We start from the raw sequence: 24,888 nt of genomic DNA on the forward strand, positions 1-24,888 counted from the left end.
ATTTTGATTTCCTCCTATTAGATCATCTGTATCTAAAGACACATCCGCATTTTTGCTGGTGGACGATTTCTTACCACCAAACCACGGGAAATGGAATACACTCTTTGTACTTTGCTTCTTTGTATCTCCAACATTCGCGTCAATATTACCCGTCGTTTTTACGTCTACATTTGTTGAGGGAGCTTTTGCTTTGCTGATATCATCTATCTGTTCTGTTCCAGGCTGATCACTGTCCAAATTCACTTTAACAGAACCCGATGGAGCTTTTACCCCCACGTCATCGGGCCGTACCTCGCCACCAAGAGGAACAACCTTCGTGTCACCCCCATCACCATCAACACGATTAGTGAGTGGTACTGACAATTCTACCCCTTTTGGGCTTAAATCAGTTTCTCCTGATTCTCCTATATCTAAATCAATATCACCTTTCAGAGAGCCATGTGCTTCCCCATCTCCCTTAATACCCAAATCCCCATCTCCATCAGTATCGTCAACATCCTTATCTTCTTCTGGTATATCAGATTCATCAGGCATGTCTCCAAGATCTAACTTCGGTACATAAAGGTCTCCGTCATCATCGTCCTCTAACTCCAGACCGAAATTTATGTTACCACCTGAACTATCTTTCCCACCAGCAGCTTCTTCACTAGCATGTATTGTTTGCGCTATCTCTTCCAACAGCGCTGATGTATAGTTATCGTCACCTGCTGCATCAACAGCACCATCAACATCAACGCCACCTGCAAGGAGAGCATTTGAATTAGCATCAACCTTCTCCTTATCAGCAGTTTTATCAAGATCAAGATCAGGTGGATGTTCCTCTGCAATGAAGCCGATATTGGAATGTATTCCAGCCGGTTTCACTTCGATGGCATCCATGGCATTTATTTCGTTGCTGTTTTGGTCTTCGGTGACGAAAGAATCGAGAACTTCTGTAGAATTAGAAATAAAGATATAAACGAAGCGATTAGCAATTATTTTAAATATTCTGCAGAGGTATAAAGATGTACGTATTAGAGGAAGTCTCCGACAATCACAACATTATGCCTTATACAGGGTGTCCCAGAAAAAATTACCGAGAGAATACAATTGAATGTAAGTCGAGAAATAGACATCAGAATCAAACAATTTAAAATGTAACGCATAGCCTATTTTCATGTGCATCACATACGTAAATTTTATTTGATTCGGTTGACTGGTTGCGAAGAAATGACCGATTACATAATGCGCGCATCAATGCAGTTCATTCCAAGTTTGATCAACAGGCACCTTTATCATACTCGCTCACCGCTTCCTAAAGTTTGTGTATCTCATTAAATTTAGTTCACATTATATGTTTTATAATTCGACGGTGTTATGTTATTCATGCTTTCACTGCTTTGTCCGAGAAAACTTTGATTTCTGCAATTATTGGTAGCATTCCAACTTTAATTCTTTAGGTTGTGCAAATATGTTATATTTTAACTTTCCAAAGAACATTTGAGCCAAGAATGACAATGATCAAGTGCTTACAGCTTTACGTGTAATTTTTGATACCATGCGACATTAATGTTGAAGTTTTAAACTTTGCATTACAATTTCTTGGAAATATTCCAAAAACATTAACGTGTGTGTGAGAAAGATTTTAACCAGCTGGAATTCTGTATGAAATACTTCTTTATACAACATTTATGTCAACATTAACGATAAAAGATATTTACAAGTACCGAACATTATCTTACATGCAAGCTTTCATTTTCAATATCGTGCAGATTTCCAAATTTGAACACAACCTAATTAAAAACTTGGAATGAAGTGAATTGACGCATGCGTTATGTAAACGCTCATTTCTACGCAATCAGTTAACCAATTCCAGTAAAATTAGCATATAAGACGCAGAATAAGATGGGCTACACGCTGAATTTTAGAGTTTTGGATTCTGATGTCTATTTCTCGACTTACGTCCAAATTCATTTGCCCGGTAATTTTTTCTGGGACACCCTGTATATGTTAGGAAAATTATTATCTAGCACGAATCAAATGGTTTTATTTTAGACAAACTCATATTTACCATGAAAACGAATAATACAGCCGTGTCTCAACACGTCCCAGTAATACAATGAAGGTTGGCGACATTTGAGCCCAAATAACCATGACGTCATTGCCCCAGACAATTTCGGCGCGGGAATTTTGAATATCGCGTGCATGTTGTTTTCATGGTCAATATGAGCTTGTTTTAAGCTTGTTATGATTGCCGGAGACTTCCTTAACATACCAGTCAGTGCTTTTTATCAATGAAATCAGTGTGCATTACGCAACAATGGCAACATATATCGTGAAAGAAGTTGACACCTATAATTGAAGACCGAATTTAAAAAAAAGATAGTTTGCGTCTGACGTCAGGGCCAAGGCGCGGCGTGATTGGTTGCTGACCTGCGAAGTAGAACATTTTTGGTCTGGTTGACAGAACGTCATACACAAACTAGTCTTTTTAATTCGGTCTTCAATTGTATAATATTTCTGATACACAAAAATTGGACTCGGACCATTTCCTATGATTCCAGAAGCTACATAATATATGTTACACACTTTACAACTTTTCAAATCACACAGAATAAACTTCCTCACGTAAGTATTTTTTGTTTCATGTGCTAAAGAATTCCCATCATTTTCCTTATATTTCTATTTATCTACTTGCCTTTATTATCCCTTCCTCCAGCCCTCTCTCATTCTCCATATCCCTCCTCCCTCTCCCCCCCCAAGACTTCTCACAGAGGTGAATCTGTCCCTCACCAACCCCCTCCCCTCTTTGGGTACGCCACTATTTCTATACCAATCTCCTTCTTAAAATAACATTAAATGGAAATTTCTTAAAAACAACCTTTATAGGCCTATACTTATACTTACATGTATACGTATAGCGATTACCATTATAGTGTAATATAGATATATGGACTGGACATGGCAGCCTTCATACATTCTAATGTGTAATCGATCACCAAGAGCATTCAATTTATTTAAATGAAACACCTATCGTCAGGTGGGTGGTAAAGATGATTGCATCGACAGCTAAAGCCTCCTTATAGTCTTCAGACCCACACAAGCACACATTTGGGATACATTGAGTACAATGGTACCACTTTACACATGACTGCCCTTACACATGACTGTAGTGTGGTCACTTATTGATACTCGCCTGTTGTGTAGAGCGTTAATATGATGCCGGATCAGTGACCAATTTAATGGCGGAACCCTTTATTCGAAACAATGGTACCACTTTTTGAATAGCCTGTCGCAACTTCTAATCGGCATCAAACGAACAAAAGATTATATAATCTATTGCGACTCTATTTCTATTTAAAAGCTCTTTGATTAAGACTGCCACGGTCACCACTCCTTTAAATGGTCGTAATAATTGTTAGTATACCAGTATAAAGCAATACACTTGATATGAACTTGTTAAGCTGTAGTACGATGTTCTTGTTAAAGTGGGATTTGAGGCATTTTCTTGTAATTAGGAAAAGCTCTGAGCATGTTCTCAACAGATTAATTCGAAGCAAAAATCTGCAAACATTTATGTATTGATTTTGAACAAAATATTGAAAAAATTTGTAGAATTATTAATAAGCCTTTCCAGTTATTTTTGCTCATTAACTTTATAGATTATCGATAAAAACAATAAGATACACAGAAAATATAAATTGATGTACAGAGGTTATCCATATTTTACTTAAGAACTACCTAAAGAGGACACTGTATACGTGCACCGTTATTTTTCATTCATACTATGGTTATTATGATACTTATCAAGAGAGGACTCTCTTTATGTTACTGTAAGATTTGAGTTCGCTCCCGTTTCGTACATTGAGCCCAGTGGATCGATTTCCGAAAATAAATGGCTAGGCTAGGCTCATTCTCATGATGGGTGAAACTAAAGAAACTTGTATTTGATCAAAATAAAAGAAACAACAAATTTATAGACGAATCCAAATCCATGCATTCCTACACCTGACTAGCAGCCTTTAGTTGGGTAGCCGTCGACTACAATGCACCCAAAATGTGAAATGATTCGGCCTTGGCGGAAATTTTTAACTGCATTCCATCACCCGTTTTACACCTCCCACGAAAACACAGGTAGACAACAGAATGATAAAGTTTACAACACAATAGGCTATATAGTTCCCTTCGGCAAAACACACAGCTTCTACATGGTCTATTCGCTCTTTAAGTGACATAATAATCGGATTAACTACACCATATCAAACGCTACAAATGGATGTACTTGCGAAAAAAAGGACTATGTATGAATAGATGCGACGGGATTACCTCTATTGTATATATTATTCTATTAACCCTCCTCGTCCTTGCATCTTCTCTAGGTGTTAGGCGGCTTTTATTTGCACAATGGGGCGCTCAAAACACCAGGTTGGTGCTAGCGGCTACCCAAAGATGGCCGACCAAATCCTGACCATGACTTGCCTCGTTGGATTCGTCTATATTAATTGCATTTAATACACATCACCTGAATATATTGGATGAAAACTTTAATTCAACACAATTGTGGAAATTTATTTGATTTTATTAAACTAAATAACTCAAGATTAATCAGATCAGTTAATTGTGGGTCAGGAGATCCCATTATCCCAGTGCTACCAATTCAGGGTCGAGCCGTCGGCGACTAAACCGTCACACTCATCAATTGACCTTAGGAACATACAACGGAAGGACCCTTTTGAGTGATGATCAATTGTGCGAAGACAACATAAAATGGGACATCATTTGAGGCACTACAGAGGCACAGAGAAGGGTGGCGCTAATGGAGTAGGATTCATCATTTAGAAAGACCTCACAGCTAATGTCTTAAGCTATAAGAGCACATCTGATAGAGTGGCATCAAGTTATCAAACCAATAGAAACTGAGAATCATCCACATCTATAATATGCCAACCATAAGCCATGGAGATGACGCAGTTGATGAAGTATATGAAGAAATCAATGGCCTTCTCAACCAAGACAAAGCAAGCCATACAATCATAATGGAAGATTTTAATGCCAAGGTGGGAACCCAGAGAGTTGGAGAGCAGGTAGAATTGGCGAATTTAATTAAAGGAATGACCTGAGGAGACAAACTTCTAGACTTTGCTGTCAACAAAGGATTTAGAATCATGAACACATTCTTTAAGAAGAAACCCTCTCGGAAGTGGACATGGCGAAGTCCAAAATGGCCCAACCAAGAATGAAATTGACTTTATCGTCTCAGACAAGCAACACATTGTCACTGATGTATATATGTTCTCAACAAATTCAACACAGGCAGTGCCCACGGATTAGTAAGAGTTAAGATCCGCATTAACTGGAAAGAGCCAAGCTAATGCGCAAGAAGACAGCCAATTTGAACCTAGACAAGCTACATCAACATTCACTAGAGTCCCAGGTAGCCTACAGAACAAGTTTGATGCACTGGATGATACAATGAAGGAGTGTGATCTTACTGAAAAATCCAAAGCCATAGCAGAAACAATCAATAGCTATGTCAGGGAAATAGCTGGAAAGGAAGTGGAAAAGAAGGAAGACAAACTCTCACTAGAGTTCCAGTTAGCAGAAACAATCAATAGCTATGCCAGAGAAGTATCTAGAAAGGAAGTGGAAAAGAAGGAAGACAAACTCTCAGAAACCACACTAAAGCTTTAAGAAGAGGAGGGAACCAACATTAAAAAAATAGAGTGCTCGAAGTATGTAAAACCATTAGGAAACGAATGAAGGTAGAACTAAGAGAACACAATGTCAAAAAGATACAGCAAACCGTGCAAGCAGGCAGAAGCTACAAAAAGACAAAACAAGCAATTATAGGGTGGTGCGTTAAAATGTACACTAGCAATTAAACTTTTTGATAAACAAAGCTTTAACAGTGTTTTACACCATTGGAAACCTTCTAAATGTTATTGTCAAATGTTTGTATGCTTACATTTATACATTTGCTTAGGAACTGGCACCTCCCTGGTTTTCAATAACTTTTTGGCATTTATTTTTCCATCCTCTCTCGCCTTCCAGCAAATTTGGGAGAATTGTATGCCGCCGAAGGTTTACATAGTCCCAAGCGTCTTTGATTTTTTGGACCAACGTGGCTTGATTGGTAGCCATAGGTGGACAATACACCTTCTCCTCCATCATAGACCAAACATTTTCAATGGGGTTAAGATCTGGGCTGTTACCAGGCCAGAAATCCTTGCGCCAAAATGACGGAAATCATGTGACTTTGTTTACGTTCTGTCCCTTTAAATTTAAGGCCGGAAGGAGCTTTTCACTCACCAATCACAAAGACAGCGAAAAAATTATGAAAATCCGTTCAGAATTAGTCGAGTTCGGTATGGAATGAAAGCTTAAGTCTTCAAGATGCAGAAAATAACTTTCTTTGACTAAACACAGCCTAGGCCAAATGCCAGAGGGCGACAAAGCATTTTCCAGCTAGTGTACATTTAAATGCACCACCCTATATACCTGAGAGATCATAGATGGTTGCCCTGCAAGATGAGGATGGGGAAGTAATAACAGACCGGGATGGAATTGTATCCTGAGTTGAACATTTTTACCAGGACCTCTACAGCAGCAAGATTCCATTAGAAGGCCCACATTTAGTCTCTACCAGCGATCCCAATATACCACCCATCAATGCAGATGAAGTAAGATCTGCCCTTAAGGATATGAAGAAAGGAAAGGTACAAGGAGAGGATGAGATACTGACTGATGTGTTGAAGGAGGGAGGTGAAGTTGTAATTAGTAAGCTAGCTGATCTCTTGACACAGTGTATCCGAGAAGGCAAAATACCAGACAACTGGAGTAATGTAATTATCATCATGATCTAATTATCATCATGATCATCCTATAGGATGATCATGATGATAATTACATTACTCCAGTTGTCTGGTATACTTCATAAGTATACTTCATAAGAGAGGCAACATCACAGATCTAGGAAACTATCGTCCAATCAATCTTCTATGCAATGTTTATAAGCTTTTCACCAAAATCATCACCAATAGGCTCACTGCTACCTTGGACTTCAACCAGCCCCAAGAACAAGCCAGATTTAGAAGCGGATTCTCTACCACAGATCACCTACATGTAGTTAACCAGATCACAGAGAAAGCAAATGAATACCAGCAACCATTGTGTTTGGTTTTCATAGACTATGAGAAGGCTTTCGACAGCATTGAAATTCCAGCTGTACAACAGGCACTGGTTGACCAGGGAATCGAGAGCACAATGTCAACATATTCAAGGACATATACAGCAAATGAACAGCTACCATCCGGCTACACTCTGAGAGCAACAAAATCAACATTCACCGTGGGTTTGACACAGAGATACCATGTCACCAAAACTTTTCAATGCATCTCTGGAAGCAATCGTACAAAGGCTTGACTGGGAAAAAGAAAGGGATCAACATCAGTGGGGAGAGGATAAGCCACCTTAGATATTTGCCGAAAACCCTGATGATCTGGAGTCTATGCGGCAAGCCCTCAACAATGGAAGTAACCAAGTGGGGCTGAAGATCAACATGAGCAAGACCAAAAGTATGTTCAACAGAGTTGTCATCAAGAAGCAAATCTACATTCACAAAACAGCACTAGAAGAAGCAGAAGAATATGTGTATGGGTCAAGTTGTCAAAATGAGCTACAACACTTTGACGAAGTTCGAAGAAGAGTAAGAGCAGGATGTCGATGGGGTGCTTTTGGAAACTTGAATGAGGTGATGCAGAGCAATATGCCATTATGTCTTAAGAAGAAAGTTTATAACCAGTGTGTCCTCCCAGCCATGACATATGGCTCAGAAACTTGGGCCATGACTGAGAGAATGGAGCAGAAGTTGAGAGTGGCTCAACACATCACAGTATGGAAAGGAGTATGCTAGGGATCACAAAAAGGGACAGAAAAACAAATGAGTGGATCAGAAGCATGACACAGGTCACCGATGTCATCATGTGAAACAAAAGATGTGGTCTTGGGCTGGTCACGTAGCTAGAACATCAGATGGACGATGGACCAAATTGGTTACAGAATGGATATCTAGAAATGGTACTAGGCACCAGGAAGACAAAAAAGTTAGATGGAGGGATGAAATTACTAAATTTCTTGATGTAACTTGGATGAGAAAGACGTGAAATAAATCAGAGTGGCGTCGGCGTTCACCCTGGAGTGGGTCGACGATGGCTTAGGATGATGATGATGGCGCCAAGATTATTTTATCATGCCCCATCTTAGACTTTTACAAGTCCCAACTTTATTATATTGTCATATGATTGGTCAATTTTCAACAAATCTTTAATGATTGACAGGTCTTACTAGTATATTCGAACCTACCGGGTGCAAATTACCCGACCGCAATTGAATGTACATAGTCGATATTTTTGGGGGAGGGGGGGTCACTGGATCGGAGTGGGAGCGTTTTGAGAACAAAGCGCAGTACTCAAATTTAAGAGTAACAGTAAAGGGAGCCCTCTCTTAATAGTATAAATTTGGGGAAATCAATAGTGTACTTTAGTTGGGAGCGCTATAGCCATGATAGCGGTGTATATGTAATTTCATTAAACAGACAGTGGTGTACGGGATCCGGGAATGATATAGAACAAGATTGAACGCAAAATAGAGTGAAAAATAAATTTAACACCAAATTACGACTATGGCATAGTCTACGATGCGACAAGAGGGCATGGGAGACCATGGGAGACCCCCCCCCAAAGGCCTGAGAGAGAAAAGAAGAGAGAGAGAAAAAAGAAAAACAGCAACAGCAACAACTTGTGTAACATAACAACAAATCACCGACAATCCCACTGTTTGGAGCAAAAAAGGAAAATTGCCCAAATTTTGCCCTCCCAGATTTCCAAGATTAGCCCCTTGCGACGCACCCCCCCAAAATGCCAATGACCCAAAAAGTCCACTTTTTGACCCAAAAAGTCCCATTTGTGAGCGTAGCGAGCGAAAAAATAGAGGTTTTTATGCCTTTTTGGTCCAAAAATGTCCAAATCCGCCCCACCAGTCCAACAAGGTCCAAATTTTGAAAAAAGGTCCACTTTTTTTCAAAATCAGCACCCCCCCAAAATAAATCCTGGCTACGGGCCTGGCTGAAACTGTTGGTATAGAAATGTACATCCTTTGATGCCAAGAACGTCTAAAAGTATAGCACTGACATAAGGAAGGTGGTTCGTCTATGACGTGCGATCGCTGCCATAAATAGGCAAATTGACATATGTCAATTTCGCTGAAAGAAATTGACATATGTTGATTTTGTCCAATAGGAGAACTTGTAATTGCCATAAGTAAGCTAATTTACATAAAATCGACATATGTCATTTCCAAGGGTGGAAATTGACATATGTCTATTATTTAAAACCATTTGTGCTGTTTGCATCAATTTTATGTTGTGTAATTGGCTGCGTGACTGCTTCCCTATACCTGATGGTTAAAATTGTTCTCAACCATTTTGAGGTATAAATTGACATATGTCAATTTCAAGACATGTGATTGGTTGCAGAAAAGAATACTCCCAAAACGACATCCAATGCGCCCAACAGAAGTTGATGCATAATAGTATATAATATGCAAACACACGATGGACCACAATGGCATTATCCCAATGGTATAGTTCAATAACCTCAATAAACAAACATATTGCAAAATTTGACTTCAAGTTTCAGAGTATGAGTTTTTGTACCCAAAGTTTCAAAGGTCATTCAATGAATGTGCAAATGTATTGGGGTCAAAGAACCGTGACTTTATAGATGAGCAAGTTGTGGATCTTAGTGACACACGAGTTAAATAAACAAAGAGGGTGGGAGCAGCAGAACTAGGGCTACTATCGTAAGTTTATACAAACGAAGTTCTTGTTTTAAAATGACATGATATTATGAATGCAAGCAATGTTGACATCAAAGTTTGTCAAGTTGTAATCAAAAATGCTTCACGCGATCTCACCTATGACATGTTCAAACATCAATCACAATATGAAGACCTGAGTGTAAGAAAACCGTAAGTCCACTTGGCCCCTCAACATGTAGGCCTATACACTAAAGTTACGTATAGTTATTAGGGTTTTATAATGTTTAATACATGTTCCAGGGTTAAAACATCATGAAAGGTTGTAAAAGATTTGTATTGGCCCCTGAACATGTATAAAACATTACCAAACTAGCAGGCCCGTACGCAGGGGGGGTGCGGTCTCAAAGTATACAAAAAGTCTCAAAATATCAGGGTTTTTACGTTTTTTTGGCCAAAAAAGGTCCAAATTTTTGAGGAACAGTCCACTTTTTACAAAATCGCCCCCCCCCTGGAAAAAGGTCCACTTTTTCAAAATCAGCCCCCCCCCCAAAAAAATCCTGCGTACGGGCCTGCAAACTATACGAAACTATACGCAACTTTAGTGTATACATGTTGAGGGGCCAAGTGGACTTACGGTCTTCTTGCGCTCAGGTCTTCATATAGTCTGATTACAGATTCTATTGCTGAACATGTTTAGGCTACGCATTAATTTCCACGATCATAACGATAAGTATCGCAGATAATTTTTTGCAGCAGTGCTGCATTAATTCTGAATTGGCTGGGTGTTACTATACTGAAATTTTCGAATGTGAAAGGCATTTTGTACCACTGAAGTTTTTCGTACACATCGATAGCTTTATTAATATAAAGATTGACTTTTGTAGAATTTTGGTTGTGTATCCATTGATTTTATATGCGATTTCATTGAAAGAAGTGTTTTTTATTGCAATGATTTTCAACAACACACTCAACCTGGGCTCCTTGCATGAGGAATATTAGCTACAAGCATTAGCTGAGCATGCGTCCTGTCAATTTCTACTCTCACACCCCTGATTTAGCATAGGGATTGGGCTCGTTTGCATATGCATGAGTTCGTTGAGTTGGTCGTAGCGTCCTTGGAGATAGTACATTTCTAGTAAAATGGTATAGATGAGTTTATAGTCAAAATGCGTGATGTATTTTAGCAGTTTAAACGTAGGCCTATGTTTTTGTAAATGTGCATAATTTCCAATCACGTCGCAGATGGCAACTATCACAGCACAAGTAATAATTTATCCTAGTGTATTGCCCCGGTAGAATACCTTGCATATGCCATAGACACATTTTGATAACTTGGTTGGTAGACAGAGATGACGTCAGTGGTACTGATTTTGGTTTAGATCTGAAACCATATTATACCTCAGGTTTAGATTGAGAAAGTATAGGCCTACATATCAAGTAATTATCTGGTGGGAATTATTTTATTGTTGTATTAATTGTGGTATACTGAACCCGACAACCACATTTGAAGAAAATAATTATAACTATCTTAATTTTATCATGGGCTATATTTTTGCCGGCGGAGGAATATGGATTTAGCCTGGGGAGTTAGCTTTCAAAAACTGTATCACGTGTCATTACATGTGGATGGGATGGGTGAAGTTTCGTGTTACCAAAGTATGGTGTGTTACCATTACAACAACAACTTACTTATTTACATAGTACATCCAATCACAGCGTGCTGATCTGTCTAAAGTAATAAACAAAGGTTGTTCAGTCGCACAGTAACAGTGCATGCACGTCATTAGAGGCGCTGTAGTTTAATATGGATATGCAAACGAGATGGCCGGTGACCGTGACTCAACTGTAAATGATTATTCTTCGGGACACCTTGACGGATTTTCCCGCAATTGACACACCGTGCTGTAAGCATGGTAAAGTGAACCTGTAAAATGTACCAAATGCAGTTTTTGATATTGCGGTACATGTCAGCTATTTTTATGCAATTTTCGGCCGTTGTTTCGGCCTACAGTTTGTTTAGGACTTCTGTGTTGTGGACCATACTATTTTGTTTTTACGAAAGTGATAATTTCTCCATCATTTTGTTTCAAGTTGCTTTATTTATTACTAAATAGCCTATTCGGTCTGGGTATTAAATTGATAGGCCTAATGGCGCAGTGTAAAGGACCATGCGGTTATAAGTTGAGACTCCCAAAAGACTGACGGCGTGACATTTTTCTTGAACAAATGAAATGATAATGATATTTTCAAAATGAATACTTACACCCCTCATAGGGGTCTATGTAAAACAGTCAATTATCAGAATTGCAAGTGTAGTCTAAAAGTGACAAAGAGATATTGTATTCTCTGGTTTGGAATGAGTATTTATGACTGAAAGCAGTTTAAGCAGCTAATTAGCACTAATTAAACCTTTTGAATAAATAATTAGGTCTGTTAATGAAGTAAATTTTGATCACCCTGTATACATAGAAGCAAACATCGCACCCAAAATAAAGTATATTTCTGGTTGGCTTTTTCAATTCAAGCTCTGTTTGATTTTGTGGTCCTCAGATTGAGAAAATATTCCTGAAAAGAAAAATATACCACATGTTCCTTAAAAGTTCATTTTACACACTGTATATCGTCTAGTACACCCTGAATATTGATTTCGAATTTTGGTCAGTTTAATCTCTGTTCTTAATGCTTTCCAGAAATAGGCCTACCTGTAATTGGTTCATAAAATGATATAACTATTCATCGCAAAATTGAAAACAATGGCCATACCCGATGTCAGTCAATGGTATATCCAAACCACAATATGAACCTGAAGACTCGTCATCAGACTTAGACACTATCCATGCTATCAATGAGGAATTGCTATTACCCCATACCACAGTATTATGTTTATAATCATTCCTAGGCCTTATTAAAGGCTCAAATGCATACAACTTTTAACTCATTTATGTTAAGTACAAACTTGAGAATATGTTCTTCATTTTAAGTAAATGTCATCATATGTTATTAAGTATACCAAGAAATGAACTAAGTACTCAGCATATAAATTAATTTGTGCCCTCATTGTGGGTTTTAAGACAAAATAAAATAAAGGAAACAAACATCATTCTCCTTTTTACAGTGTCGTTTCTAAAAGCTCATTTTTAAGCCAAAGGTCCTCTCAGTGAATGTGAAATCCAACATTTTTTCTTCATTCACTGCGCCGTCTTTTTTAAAGACATTTCTTGTTTTAAAATTAAAACTGAACTGAAAATTAATAGGCCAGAGTACAATCATAATACGTTTGCTTTATCAGTTGGATATTAGTATAGCAAGTCTGTAAAAGCATATAAACCCTACACAAGGATCCACAACATGTTCATCTATCAGGGCACAGTTCTTTAACCATACATTTGTACATTCATTGAATGACCTTTGAAGATTTGGGTACAAAAACTCATACTCTGCAACTTGAGGTCAAATTCTGCACTATGATTATGTAATTGAGGTTATTAGACTATGCCATTGGGACGAGGCCATTGTGGTCCATAGTGCTATGGTAAAAGCATAGGCAAATAAATAAACTCATTGGTTGCTATTGGTAACGAGCATTGGGCTTCCACAATCCCTACGGGTCAAGTTCATGAGGTCAGCATACCTGCTTAATGGTTTACCTCATTCAGAAGTCATAACAATAATAAGAGACTGTATACAATTTAAATATATTAGTCGAAAATATTATGCCAATTTATCAGTTGTTGGCAGCAAATCTTTCTAGTGTGCAGTCACGTGCAGTAGCGTGGTTTGGTTTTTGAGCAGTGGACTTCGGTTATATATAAATGCGCTTTTATACAGGGTGTCCCAAAAAAAAGAGGCCCCTCATTGCGCCCTATTTTTCTCCTATTTCTGAAATAAATTTTGATATGCAACGAAACCATCAATCGTTAGCTTTAATAAACCAAAACAATTACTTCAATCGGCTTAAAACTTTTGAAGATGTGCTCTTTTAAAGGAATGTACCCGTTTTTCACCCTGTCCACGGAGGAGGTTTGGCTATTTCAAGATTGAAAGAAAGAAACTGCTCTTCTGAAAGTGAAAAATGATATTCTATGTGCACTGGACAACAAAAAAGCTGTTTATCTTGTATTATTAGATCTAAGTGCAGCTTTTGACACTATTGATTTTGATATTTTGAATGATAGACTTGAAAAATCTCTTGGCATTAATGGAGCCGTGCGATCCTGGATACTCTCCTACCTCAAAGGACGCAATAGCCAAGTTGGTATAGGTGGTGATTTTTCTAAAACTCAAACAATGGAATTTGGCCTACCCCAGGGATCAGTGGTAGGTCCTGGGATGTTTAGCTACTACACATACCCACTTGGAAAAAATTATCCAGAAACACAGATTGAACTATCACATATACGCAGATGATACGCAAATATATACAGAATTTAATCCCCGCATACCTGGAGATAGTGTAACTGCTCTTTTCAAATTGGAATCATGTATTGCTGAAATCAAGAATTGGATGAATGTAAATAAGCTTAAACTGAATGAAGATAAAACCGAATTCTTTGTTGCTAGCTCTGCATATAATTTGAAATATATATATGAACCAACTCTTAATGTATGTGGAACAATTATCAAACCATCTGATTCTGTACGCAACCTTGGAGTTCTTTTTGATTCAACCATGTCTATGTCATCTCAAATATCTGCTGTCTCTCGCTCTTTAAATTATCATCTTCGTAATATAGGACGCATTCGCTGTTATATTGATAACGATACTTGCAACCATGCTGTCCGCTCACTTGTTATTTCTCGAATTGATTATTGTAACTCTTTATTATATGGAACAACTGTAAATAAAAATCCCTTTAAAAGGGAGTACCCAGGCCATAGGAGGTCACATGACTGCACAACCCCCCCCCCCCCGGACTGCCCCCACCTTGGCTCCACATAGCTACAAAGAGGTAGGCAGTGTATGCAGTAAGCCTATATAAAACACAGGTCTTCTGATCAGTCAAGAAGGTGGTGATTCAACCAAAGAACTAGTACTCCACACCTGAGCTATGATTGCTGAATAAGTATATGAACTACCTGTATGCTACTACTAGCCATACTGGTCCTACATGTAGCCCTCTGACTGCAGTCAGAGAACATCAATCCCCATTATGCCAATATGTTTATATATAAATGTATATGAATGCATGTGGTGTTACTATGCTATAGAACATTTGGCTCAGAGGTCACAGCTAGGATATCAATTTAAAGTAAATGATTTGGTACATGAAGATCAATCAAAACTAATTATGAACTTGAGACGGCCAGATTTAGTGACCTTCTCTGTCAAACATTGCACAGATTCTCATGTTGAGTATCTGTGATTTTTGTGAGTGAGAATGTTTCACTGGCAAATGCTTAATCAATGCTTAATTATTTTGATAAAAGTAGGCCTATATCAAACAGTCTAAGTGGAATAACTTGCATGATGGGAGCAGGAGGATTTTTTATAATTAATTTAGTGTCCGGTTATAATAGCAGACTTTAATAGTAGTAGTTTAATGGTTCCTTCTAATTCAGTCTGTGATGAGAACAACAATGCAATTCAAATCATAGATGTTTAAGAAGTGTGACCTCAGACCAGCCAGCCAGCTAGCCAAGTTCATGAATTAGTGGCCATGGCCATTCACCGGTCAACTTTCATATTGCAACATCATCCCTATATGTCAAAAAATAACTTCATAGGCTACAGAACAGCTGTACGAATAATTGTCATGGGGACTTGAATGAGGTTAATATTCAATCCATTCCCTGGGTAAAGTCAAGCACTACTGAATATAGTTTTATGAATTTTGTCATGGGGAGTGAGGTTAGTTTTTTAGTAGCCTGCAGATCCATTAGATACTCTGCATTATCCTGTAAAATAATTTTAATGAGGACGAAGCAAATGCATTTGGCTACTTCGTTTCAAAGTAGCCAAATTGGGTTCAAAGGACAAGGTCTAAACTGAATGTAATATCACCAGGCTGAAGCCTGGGTGAAAAAAAACACACAAAAACTACAAAAGATACAAAACAGAGCTGCCAGACTTGTTTTCAAGGCAAACCGTATGGAACACACCACTCCTCTGCTGAAAGAGCTTCACTGGCTTCCAGTAAATGAGCGTATTACCTACAAACTACTCACATTCGCTTATAAAAGTAGACATGAAACAACACCACTGTACATACAAAATCTCCTAAAATCTCACACATTTTCTGATGGTATGTTCCTACGATCACATGCTGATGGCAGTCTGCTTGAATGTAAAAGAACTCACACAACATATGGGAATAATGCCTTCTGCAATTCTGTGCCAGCTCTCTGGAACAAATTACCTTTAAAACTTCGTACTTCACATAGTCTGGCCACTTTTAAATCTAACCTGAAAACCTATTTGTTTCCAAACTAAGTTTTTATTTTTAATTAAGTTGTACATTAAGTGTAGCCTAAGATGTAGTGTAAGTTGTACTTTTAAGATCATTGTAAAGCGCTTTGTTCATACTTATGCTAAGGCGCTATATAAATTCCGTTTATTGTATTGTATTGTATTGTATTGTATTGAAAAGGACTGCACGTACCATGCATGAATATCAAACATTCCTCAATGATAACTTATAAAATAACTTTATTTAGGGAATGTGCTTTACCTACCGGTGGGTTTATGGGCTATAGATTTCGAGAGGGTCATTAATTTGTGGGTAAAATGGTTGCGGAATGGGACTTCATTTGCTTTACTTGCAATTACTTACATTTTTACTTGGTTATTTATGCCTTTTTGTTCTATTATGTTTCTTCCTTTGATGTTTCTTGCTTTTTTATTTACAACATAAGTAATTTCTCTTTCTAGGATAAAAGGTAGCCCTGAAAAGGACTTGTTTGGTTTATCCCTGATTCTTCTGAAGTGAGTTTACTGTGCTGCTCTGCCCACACCTGGTTGCCTCCTTGGCGAATACAGGTTTCAGCCCTGGTCCTCATTGCATTACTTGCGTTGCGTTCCATCCTTGTGCGCCCGATACTTGCGAATGCAGCAGTATTACGTTTGTGTAGCACTGGCTTCTGTGCTGTACTCTGATACCTGTATGATGATTTTCCAACTCTGTAGGATAGTAGCCGATAGTTCTCGGTGCTCGCTCCGCTCGCTATTCGAGAGGCGTCGCGGTTTGTGGAACGGGGCTAGTTCTACGTGAGTGAAGATCTTGGATTTTGCCTCAAAGGAAGAAATCAAGTGGTGTGAGGTCTGTTTGATCTTGCAGGCCACTCCACAGCATGACCCATCCCAACAATTCTGTTTGCTATCCGTGGACAGAGTGAAAAACGGGTCCCTTTTTTTAAAAAGGGCATATCTTCAAAAGTTATGAGCCGATTGAAATAATTGTTTCGGTTTATGAAAGCTAACGAGTTAAGGCTTCTTTACATACCAAGTTACCAACATATACTTGATATACTTTTCTAAAATAGGAGAAAAAGAGGGCGCAATGAGGGGCCTCTTTTTGGGGGACACCTTGTAAATGCACACGTGACCAGATGGCCAGCGCCATATTTGCATTACATCACTGTCAATCACTGAAATGGCGACCATTGAGGGAGTGGCTACAGTTGTGACCTTGTTTCGTGGCTAGCACTAGCAAGGAACATTGGCTGGAGGTTATATGCTAATTTGCAAGGATAAATCATGGATATCAAAGGATAAATAATAGATTACGTAACGCATTGTTCCTGTGATGCCGATTTAATTTACCCCCGGGCTCATGATTATTGCACAGCACCCCCCGCCCCCATGTACAAACATAACTTATTTGTGCTAATTTACTTCCGTGTAAAGTAAAACTTTTAAGCCGTTTGAACCAAACTGAACACAATTGACGTATACAATTACAATATAATATTACCACGACAATAATGTGTATGACGATCTACGACGAATTTACGTATTGTTTCTGATCGTAATTAGTAATACTTGTGCATGGGGTGTACGTGACTTTTAAACTAGTGGAAATGATTTTGGAAAACAAATGTAAACTAACAACGCACAAATTTCAACTCGCAGCTCGCAAATTTCAACTCGCAACTCGCGAATTTCAACTCGCAAATGCCAACTCGCAACTCGCAAATCAACACGCAACTACCCTTGGCAACTCGCAAATGCCAACTCGTAACTCGCAAATCAACACGCAACTAGCCCTACCCTTGGCAACTCGCAAATACCAACTGGCAACTCGCAAATCAACTCGCAACTGCCCTTGGCAACTCGCAAATTTCAACTCGCAACTTTTAACTGGCATGGCAACTCGAACTCGCAAAATACCTTTATTCTCTTCCAAGCGTGTTCCAAGTATAAGGGCCGTTTTGACCTTCTCAACCACAGCCACAAGGGAGGTGTTTATATAAAAATAGCATATTTTGAATCGGATATTAATAATATTTTTTACAATCTAGTATAAGGAATTTGACAACTTGTAAACATTTGAATAAAAAGAAAGAGTGAAAGGGTCACAAAGGTCGAATTTTATGAGTATCTGGGGTTCCTCTCTATGGATATTGGTGACAGAGATTATAAATACCATTATCTCTAGCTAGCTGGCCTGTAGCTAGTATCCCCATGGCAGTATCTTGTTATATTCGTGTCAGGTTTTGCAACACACACAGGTGCGTTTTTGCTGAACCATGAAATGGTATCAGCCTATTGCCTATAACAGTGGATGTTACTTGCTTACTACGAGGGTCGTGCATTTATATTTTAATCACGGTTTCAGATATTTGCCAGAGAGATTCCCGTTTTTAAAAATGTTTGGGATTAGTCAGCAGAACTGGCAAAGAAACCTAATTTTCCACGTTTAGCTAATTAAGGGAATACTATTGTTGGCAATATCAAAAGAACGAAAAACCTTGTTTTTGCCCCGGTTACTGCCCCGGCCAGCGATTCCGAGAGCATAGCACTTAGGGTGATTGCGTCATCGCAGACCCTGGGCTTCACGCATGCGTAGTGGTTTTCATCGTGGTATTTATGGGTGTTTGGGTTAATGAAAAGAGTACGTGTTGCACAGTGTCGACGCCCTATACGATAAATATAAATTTAATACTCCGTTGGTGAGCGACGGGCGAGTGGTAGTGAGCGACAGGCGAGTGGTATTTCACTGAACGCAAGAAAAGGAGTTCTATCTGATTGGCTAGCAATTGATCGCTTAGGTCGCTCAGTAGTCAACTACAAACTCAAAATGGAGCAACGTATTCAATTCGATTGAAATCGATTATTCTATTATTGACGTAGATAAAGAGAGTGATAGTGTGTCAATAATGTACATTGTATTGCACCTGGTTTTACATGCATTCCTTTATATAATTCTTTTCTCAAAGAGAATATTATCACAATTTTTACAGCGGATTTCAAATGTTTTACATCAAAATTGCAGTTAAACATATCCACAGCAAAATACCGGTCCTCACTAATTAGTTAATTTAATTTCCAGGTAGTTAAGGGATCTAAAATGAGCGTTTATTGGGTTTCGACAGTATTTTTGTGGGACATGAGAGCACCTCAGACCTATCGAATTGCATTCTGAATACGAAGCATCTCTTTCTGATATCAAATAATTTTAATTTTTTGAAAATCACAATATAATACAAATTTTATGACAAATTATAAAAATTTGATATTTTTCAAATTGTTGATATATAACAGTCCTCGAAGTAAATTATATAAATCTAATGATATATTCTTAAAGTGTATGTAGCAGGGAGGAAAAGCCGACGGTCAATTGAAAATTTTGACCTTTCATATTGAAGATATGGATTTTTTCCCCAAAAAGACCTAATTTTTTTTTTTTTTTTTTTTGGGAAAAAATCCGTATCTTCAATACGAAAGGTCAACATTTTCAATTGATGGTCGGCTTTTCATCCCACCTACATACACTTTAAGTATAAATCATCAGATTTATAAAGTTTACTTCAAGTACTGTTAAATATCAAAAATATCAATGTTTAATGATTTGCCATAAAATGTGCATTAAATTGCGAATTTTAAAAAAAACCAAATTAGCAAAAAAATTATTTGATATCAGAATGACATTCTTCGTATTCAGAATGCAATTCGATATGTCTGATGTGCTCTAATGTCCCAAAATAAATACTGTCCAAACGTTCATACCCCAGCCCTTAATTTAAACGAAACCTGTGATTTACGTGACAACAAATAAAATTTTCTTGCAATAGAAATATCATAAATTATGGGATACTGATATGGTAGGCCGCAACCGCCACAACGTGGAGCTGCTACGCGTAGCTGACTTTTTGCTCCGTGGAGCCAAATTGACCAATCATGTTAGAGTTTTTCATTACTCGGAGGTAAAACTGACCAATCAAGTACGACTTACATTACGTGAAGCGAATTTATTCATTAAGAATTTGCCAGACGAGCTTCACGTAGTTGCAAGATATCCTCGGTCACGAAAGTCACGTAGTTTATGAAAAGTACGAACCGACTTATTATTAAGATGGACATGCACTCACAAGAAACTCATACAGTATTGTACACAACTATATAGCTAGGCAGAGTGGTGGTAAACCATGCACACAATTCTGCGATCTGCAGTGTATCGCCGGGAGCTGATTTGTACATCTTGCGCGGCGTGGCCTGCGGAATTCGACCTTCAGCAAACCAGTTCGGATTTACTTTATATACTAGTAGTAGGCCATACATACTGTAGTTACGGTACTGCCCGTTTTCCTATACACAATACTCAGTGCGCTCACCATTGACGCGTGACCTAGTGTATGTTAGAAGTATTATGCCATTGCCTAGTTGACGTCACTGTATAAAAAATAACCAGCCAATATTTAAAGTATTCTCTGAAATTCTAGAAAATATAGTTTTGTAACATTTCCTAAATTTTAGCTAATTTAGGTGTTTGGAAATATTGGTACTTTTGTGTTTTAGAAAGGATATGTAAACGACAGATAACACCAAAAAATATGAACAAATTATTTCTAAACCCTGTTAAGTCTGCAAACCATTATGCTTCTCATTTTCAAGAACGCTGGTTAACAATAAGCAGACTATTGTCTCATTTCGTAAACAAAAGACCAGACAGTATTGTTACCTTGCGTTCGCTTTATAATCATTCACCCAACTGAAACTATAATACCAGCTCATTGCTCATTGCACAGGTAAAACACAAGTGCAGTGTGTATTTAACCAGAGAAGATCTGATGTAACATTGAGTGTTATCTTGGTTTAATAGCTTTTAATGGGGTTTAAGTCCTTCAAAGGTCGTGGTGAATTCTACTGTAGACATGACTGCATCATGATTATTTTAAAGTCAACAACATTCAACAATATGATCACCGTGACAGTATGACAGTATCAGTACCGTGGGTGTCAGTGATCCTGGCCTGACACAGTAGACAAACAAACAAACACGCCACACACATGACACATGCATGCAAGGTAACATTGACTATACACTAATCAAACAATGGTATTGATCCTGTACAACTGTTTGTGGTTTATTTACATTCGATTCATTTAAAATCCACATAGTAAACATTAATTTTGGCAAGAGTTTTCTCTCTCTGGAACGAGGATGCATCAACTGGCTCCGCATAATGAATCTAACATGATTGGTCAATTTAGCTCCGCGAAGCGAAAAGTAAGCTACGCGTAGCAGCTCCACGTTGTGGCGGTTACGGCCAGCCATATCTGATCATGCGACAAAAAACATAGAATAGAAACAGTGTGGCAGACTCTCAAAATCTCTCATTGTATGCTTAGCCTGAGTCGCTCGGCCTATCTCGAATAAAATCACCATGCGTAGCTGTTGAAAAACGTGAGGATTCGATAGTACTATCACGGCAATTTTTGACACTAAGATATAGGGACGATGATGGTGTGTGTTGGTCACACGAGACCTGTTTGAAGAGTATCGTTTTAGCCAAGGGTTAAATCCTTGTTTAGGGTGCTTTTCAAAAGTTGATTCTCGCGGATGGTGCACAGGCCACAATGGGAATGCCCCCCCCTTCCCCGGGACTGCAAAGACAAATTACTGCATGCTTGTTGACAAATTTGCACAAAATCGCCTTTATCTCTCAGGCTGTTGGTGTGAACCATACCTCATTATTTGCCGCATTAGGATTTCAGTTGAGTCAAAGGCACGTTCACAGCTACCCAATATAGGAATGGGGTGCAACTAATTAGTCTCCGGTCCAAATAGGTAGTCGAATTCGGCAGGCGTGCAGACGTATAGGGTTGAAACAGGCACTGTCATTGGGTTAGTTTAGAGTTAGGATTAGGGTTATGAATAGGGTTAGGGTTAGGATTAGCTTACACAAAATAATTGCATGAAGGTTGGACCCCCAGTAGCTTGATGAATCATAAGTTAGCTAAAGAGGGCTCAAACAAGATCAAAACGCTCATCAGAAAAGTTTCTAAGTTCTAAGAACCGAAATCTTATCGTGATCGAGATCGACCAGTAATGTGGGACCCATCACACCCGCCCATTTTTATGGAGCACTGGTAACTTATGCGTGGAATGGGCTATTCCAGAAATAGATGCACACCCCCTATAGAGGACTTCGGATATCACGACTTTTTGTTCAGTCGTGACTGTTGGAAATCCAGACTTTTAAAGTGCCCAAAGGCAAACAAATCCGGCAGAAAAATAGTTTAAAAAAGAAATCCTCAATATGAGAGCTCATTTTCAACATTTCCGTGATTTTTCCTTCATTTGATTGGATTTCCAAGCTTTTTCCAGTAACATTGGCAACTGGATTCCAGTCGTTTTCAGAAAGCAGACTTGGAAATCCGGACATTTCTTTGATTGAAAATTTACTCCTTAATAGGGGGTGCATGTGCACCTATTTTCTGGAATACAACGATCACGAAATGCCCTTTTAAAAATGCAGTATTAGAAGTCTGCCAGACATGTAGGGCCTACATGCCAAATAAGGTAGGGTTTACTTTGATTTTGTCTTTGGTGCACATGCTTTGGTCAGTGAGTGTTTTACATACACAGTACTTCACATTATACTTTTGGGGGGAAGTTTTGGTACTTGATAAGAAAAAAGAAAAGAAAGAAAAAAAAAAAAAAAAACCTTTTCCCGACCGCCCGACCCAACTTCTGAAAGTGATCTAAGGACAAGAAAACTTTTTTTTGCCAAATGTGGGACCCATCCTACCCGCCCATTTTTATGGAGCACAGGTAGTGCGTAGAATACAACAACGAGGAACAAACTGACTCTGAACGCGTACAAAAAACTGGTTACCTTTAATTCCGTGCCATCGGAGATGTCGGTTCAGAAGTTTAAAAAATTGAATTGGTTAATATAAAAGGTTTGGTTGTGCAGGTGTGCGAAAAGCCAACTTTATACTGTTAAAAACTCTTTGTTGTTGGATTCGATATTTCAGTTGATTGATGTTAATTTGTGTATTTTATATATAGTGTATCTGTTTACTGTTATGTTTTATAAGATTCAGAAAAACTAAGCAATATCTAAAACCTACCTTTTCATTCTTTTTGCATCCAAGAACGAGGAGCCTCCGTATGAGTCATCCCACTCGTGCCACCAACAGTGACCAATGTCAACATCATTTAATACACCTTCACCAATTCTCTCCTCAAGTCTTGTACTATCCGCCTCTCTTCCCTGTGTCTCCACAGACAGCAAACCCCGTCGTCACTTGAGCACCTGCCGTGGCACATGTAGTCGAATCCCGTTTTATCAAGCTCTCCTCCTTGACCCGTATTTGCCCTTAATATTTCAACATGAAAAGCAGGATGATTTATTTACGCGCATTTAGATACCCCATTTGTCCAATTTTGTTCAATATTAACAACACAGCATGCATTATTATACAGATATATATATGCAGTGTTTTGAAAGAGAAAAATGCCCAAATAAGTTGCAGCTAATTGTATTGATTTGAAGTCAGCGCGAAGATAAATGAAGTATCAACTGTGTTGTAAATATTGAACGACATTTGACAAATGGGGTATCAAAGTGCGAGTAAATAAATCATCCTTCTCTCCACGTTGAATATTGTGAAAACATTAAGCATTAGTTCTGAAGTTATATGCGTATTTATATAAACAGTTGCGTTACTTTTTGGGCAATAATTCCACACAGGTTCCTCACTGCTCATTTCATCACTTTTCATCAATTCATTAGGCAGAGACGTCGTATTTAGCGTTATAGGTTCGGATGTGATAATCAAATAATACAAACCTAACGCTATTCCGACGCCATCCGCCACTGCCTAATGTTCGCCTTCCATTCCATGATCAATGTAATCATCCTCTGGTCCTTCTACTACATCTCCTTTATCACTTTTTTCTTAGGTATGTCCCTATTTCATATCATCTGACCCGGTTGCATCAGTCGCAGCAACAACACAATGAGCTACAATGGCTTTTCTTCTTTCCTGTTTACCACCAAATTTAGGAAACGACTAGGTGCAACCTCGTCTTTTTCATCTCCCCTGATTTGCCACCTACGTGTGTAATAACGTGTCCTTCCAAAACCAACGCCTCATCCTCAGAAGATGACAACTTTTGAATTTTGATCATGTTTAAGTTGCTTTTGAGAATCACTTTCTTGCTCCAATCCAGCTCCAGCACCAATACCATGCGCGGCCACCATCTGCATCTTTTACTTCTGCACGTCCACCACTTTAAAGTTGAATACCCGGCCTAGATACCTCCATATCAGAAACAGGTTTTCTAGCGGAGGTCGACAAATGGCCGAGGAAGGGGAATTCCCCCTTATTGCTTCGTAATTTCCGGTAAGTCCCAGGCTACTTGACAGTTGTTTCAACGTTAGCAATAACATTTCCCCGAGTCCCCGACGAAGATGACAACGGAGACGCAGAATGTCTTCAATTTGACAGATATCGATGTCATTGTCTGTTGTTTATGTTTCAACTGAATTGAAGACACAAAACTTGAATGATAATCAAATTTTAATGCTTGAAAAACTGAAATTTATCTCATTTCAATAATCATACAACAAGTTCCCGTAGTACAAGTTCCATAATATTCCATACATATCCCCATATCTCGGTATAATATCACGAATATTAAT

At 38.5% G+C, this 24,888-nt stretch overlaps 1 protein-coding gene across 1 annotated transcript; it reads right to left on the reverse strand.

Moving 5' to 3' along the window:
- Positions 1-17: 17 nt before the first annotated feature.
- Positions 18-24,644, reverse strand: LOC140169308 (uncharacterized). The gene is made up of 4 exons (XM_072192566.1): positions 24,303-24,644; positions 23,312-23,559; positions 163-932; positions 18-26 (listed from the first exon to the last, which is right to left on the reverse strand). Exons 3-4 carry the CDS (start codon positions 877-879, stop codon positions 18-20), a joined length of 726 nt encoding a protein of 241 aa, XP_072048667.1. The 5' UTR covers positions 880-932; positions 23,312-23,559; positions 24,303-24,644.
- Positions 24,645-24,888: the final 244 nt, after the last annotated feature.

This window comes from Amphiura filiformis, chromosome 14 (genome assembly GCF_039555335.1).
Source record: "Amphiura filiformis chromosome 14, Afil_fr2py, whole genome shotgun sequence".
Lineage (NCBI taxonomy): Eukaryota > Metazoa > Echinodermata > Ophiuroidea > Amphilepidida > Amphiuridae > Amphiura > Amphiura filiformis.

Excerpts from the sequence above, each read along its gene's own strand:
- LOC140169308 (XM_072192566.1), bottom strand. The coding sequence starts at position 879 with ATGGATGCCATCGAAGTGAAACCGGCTGGAATACATTCCAATATCGGC.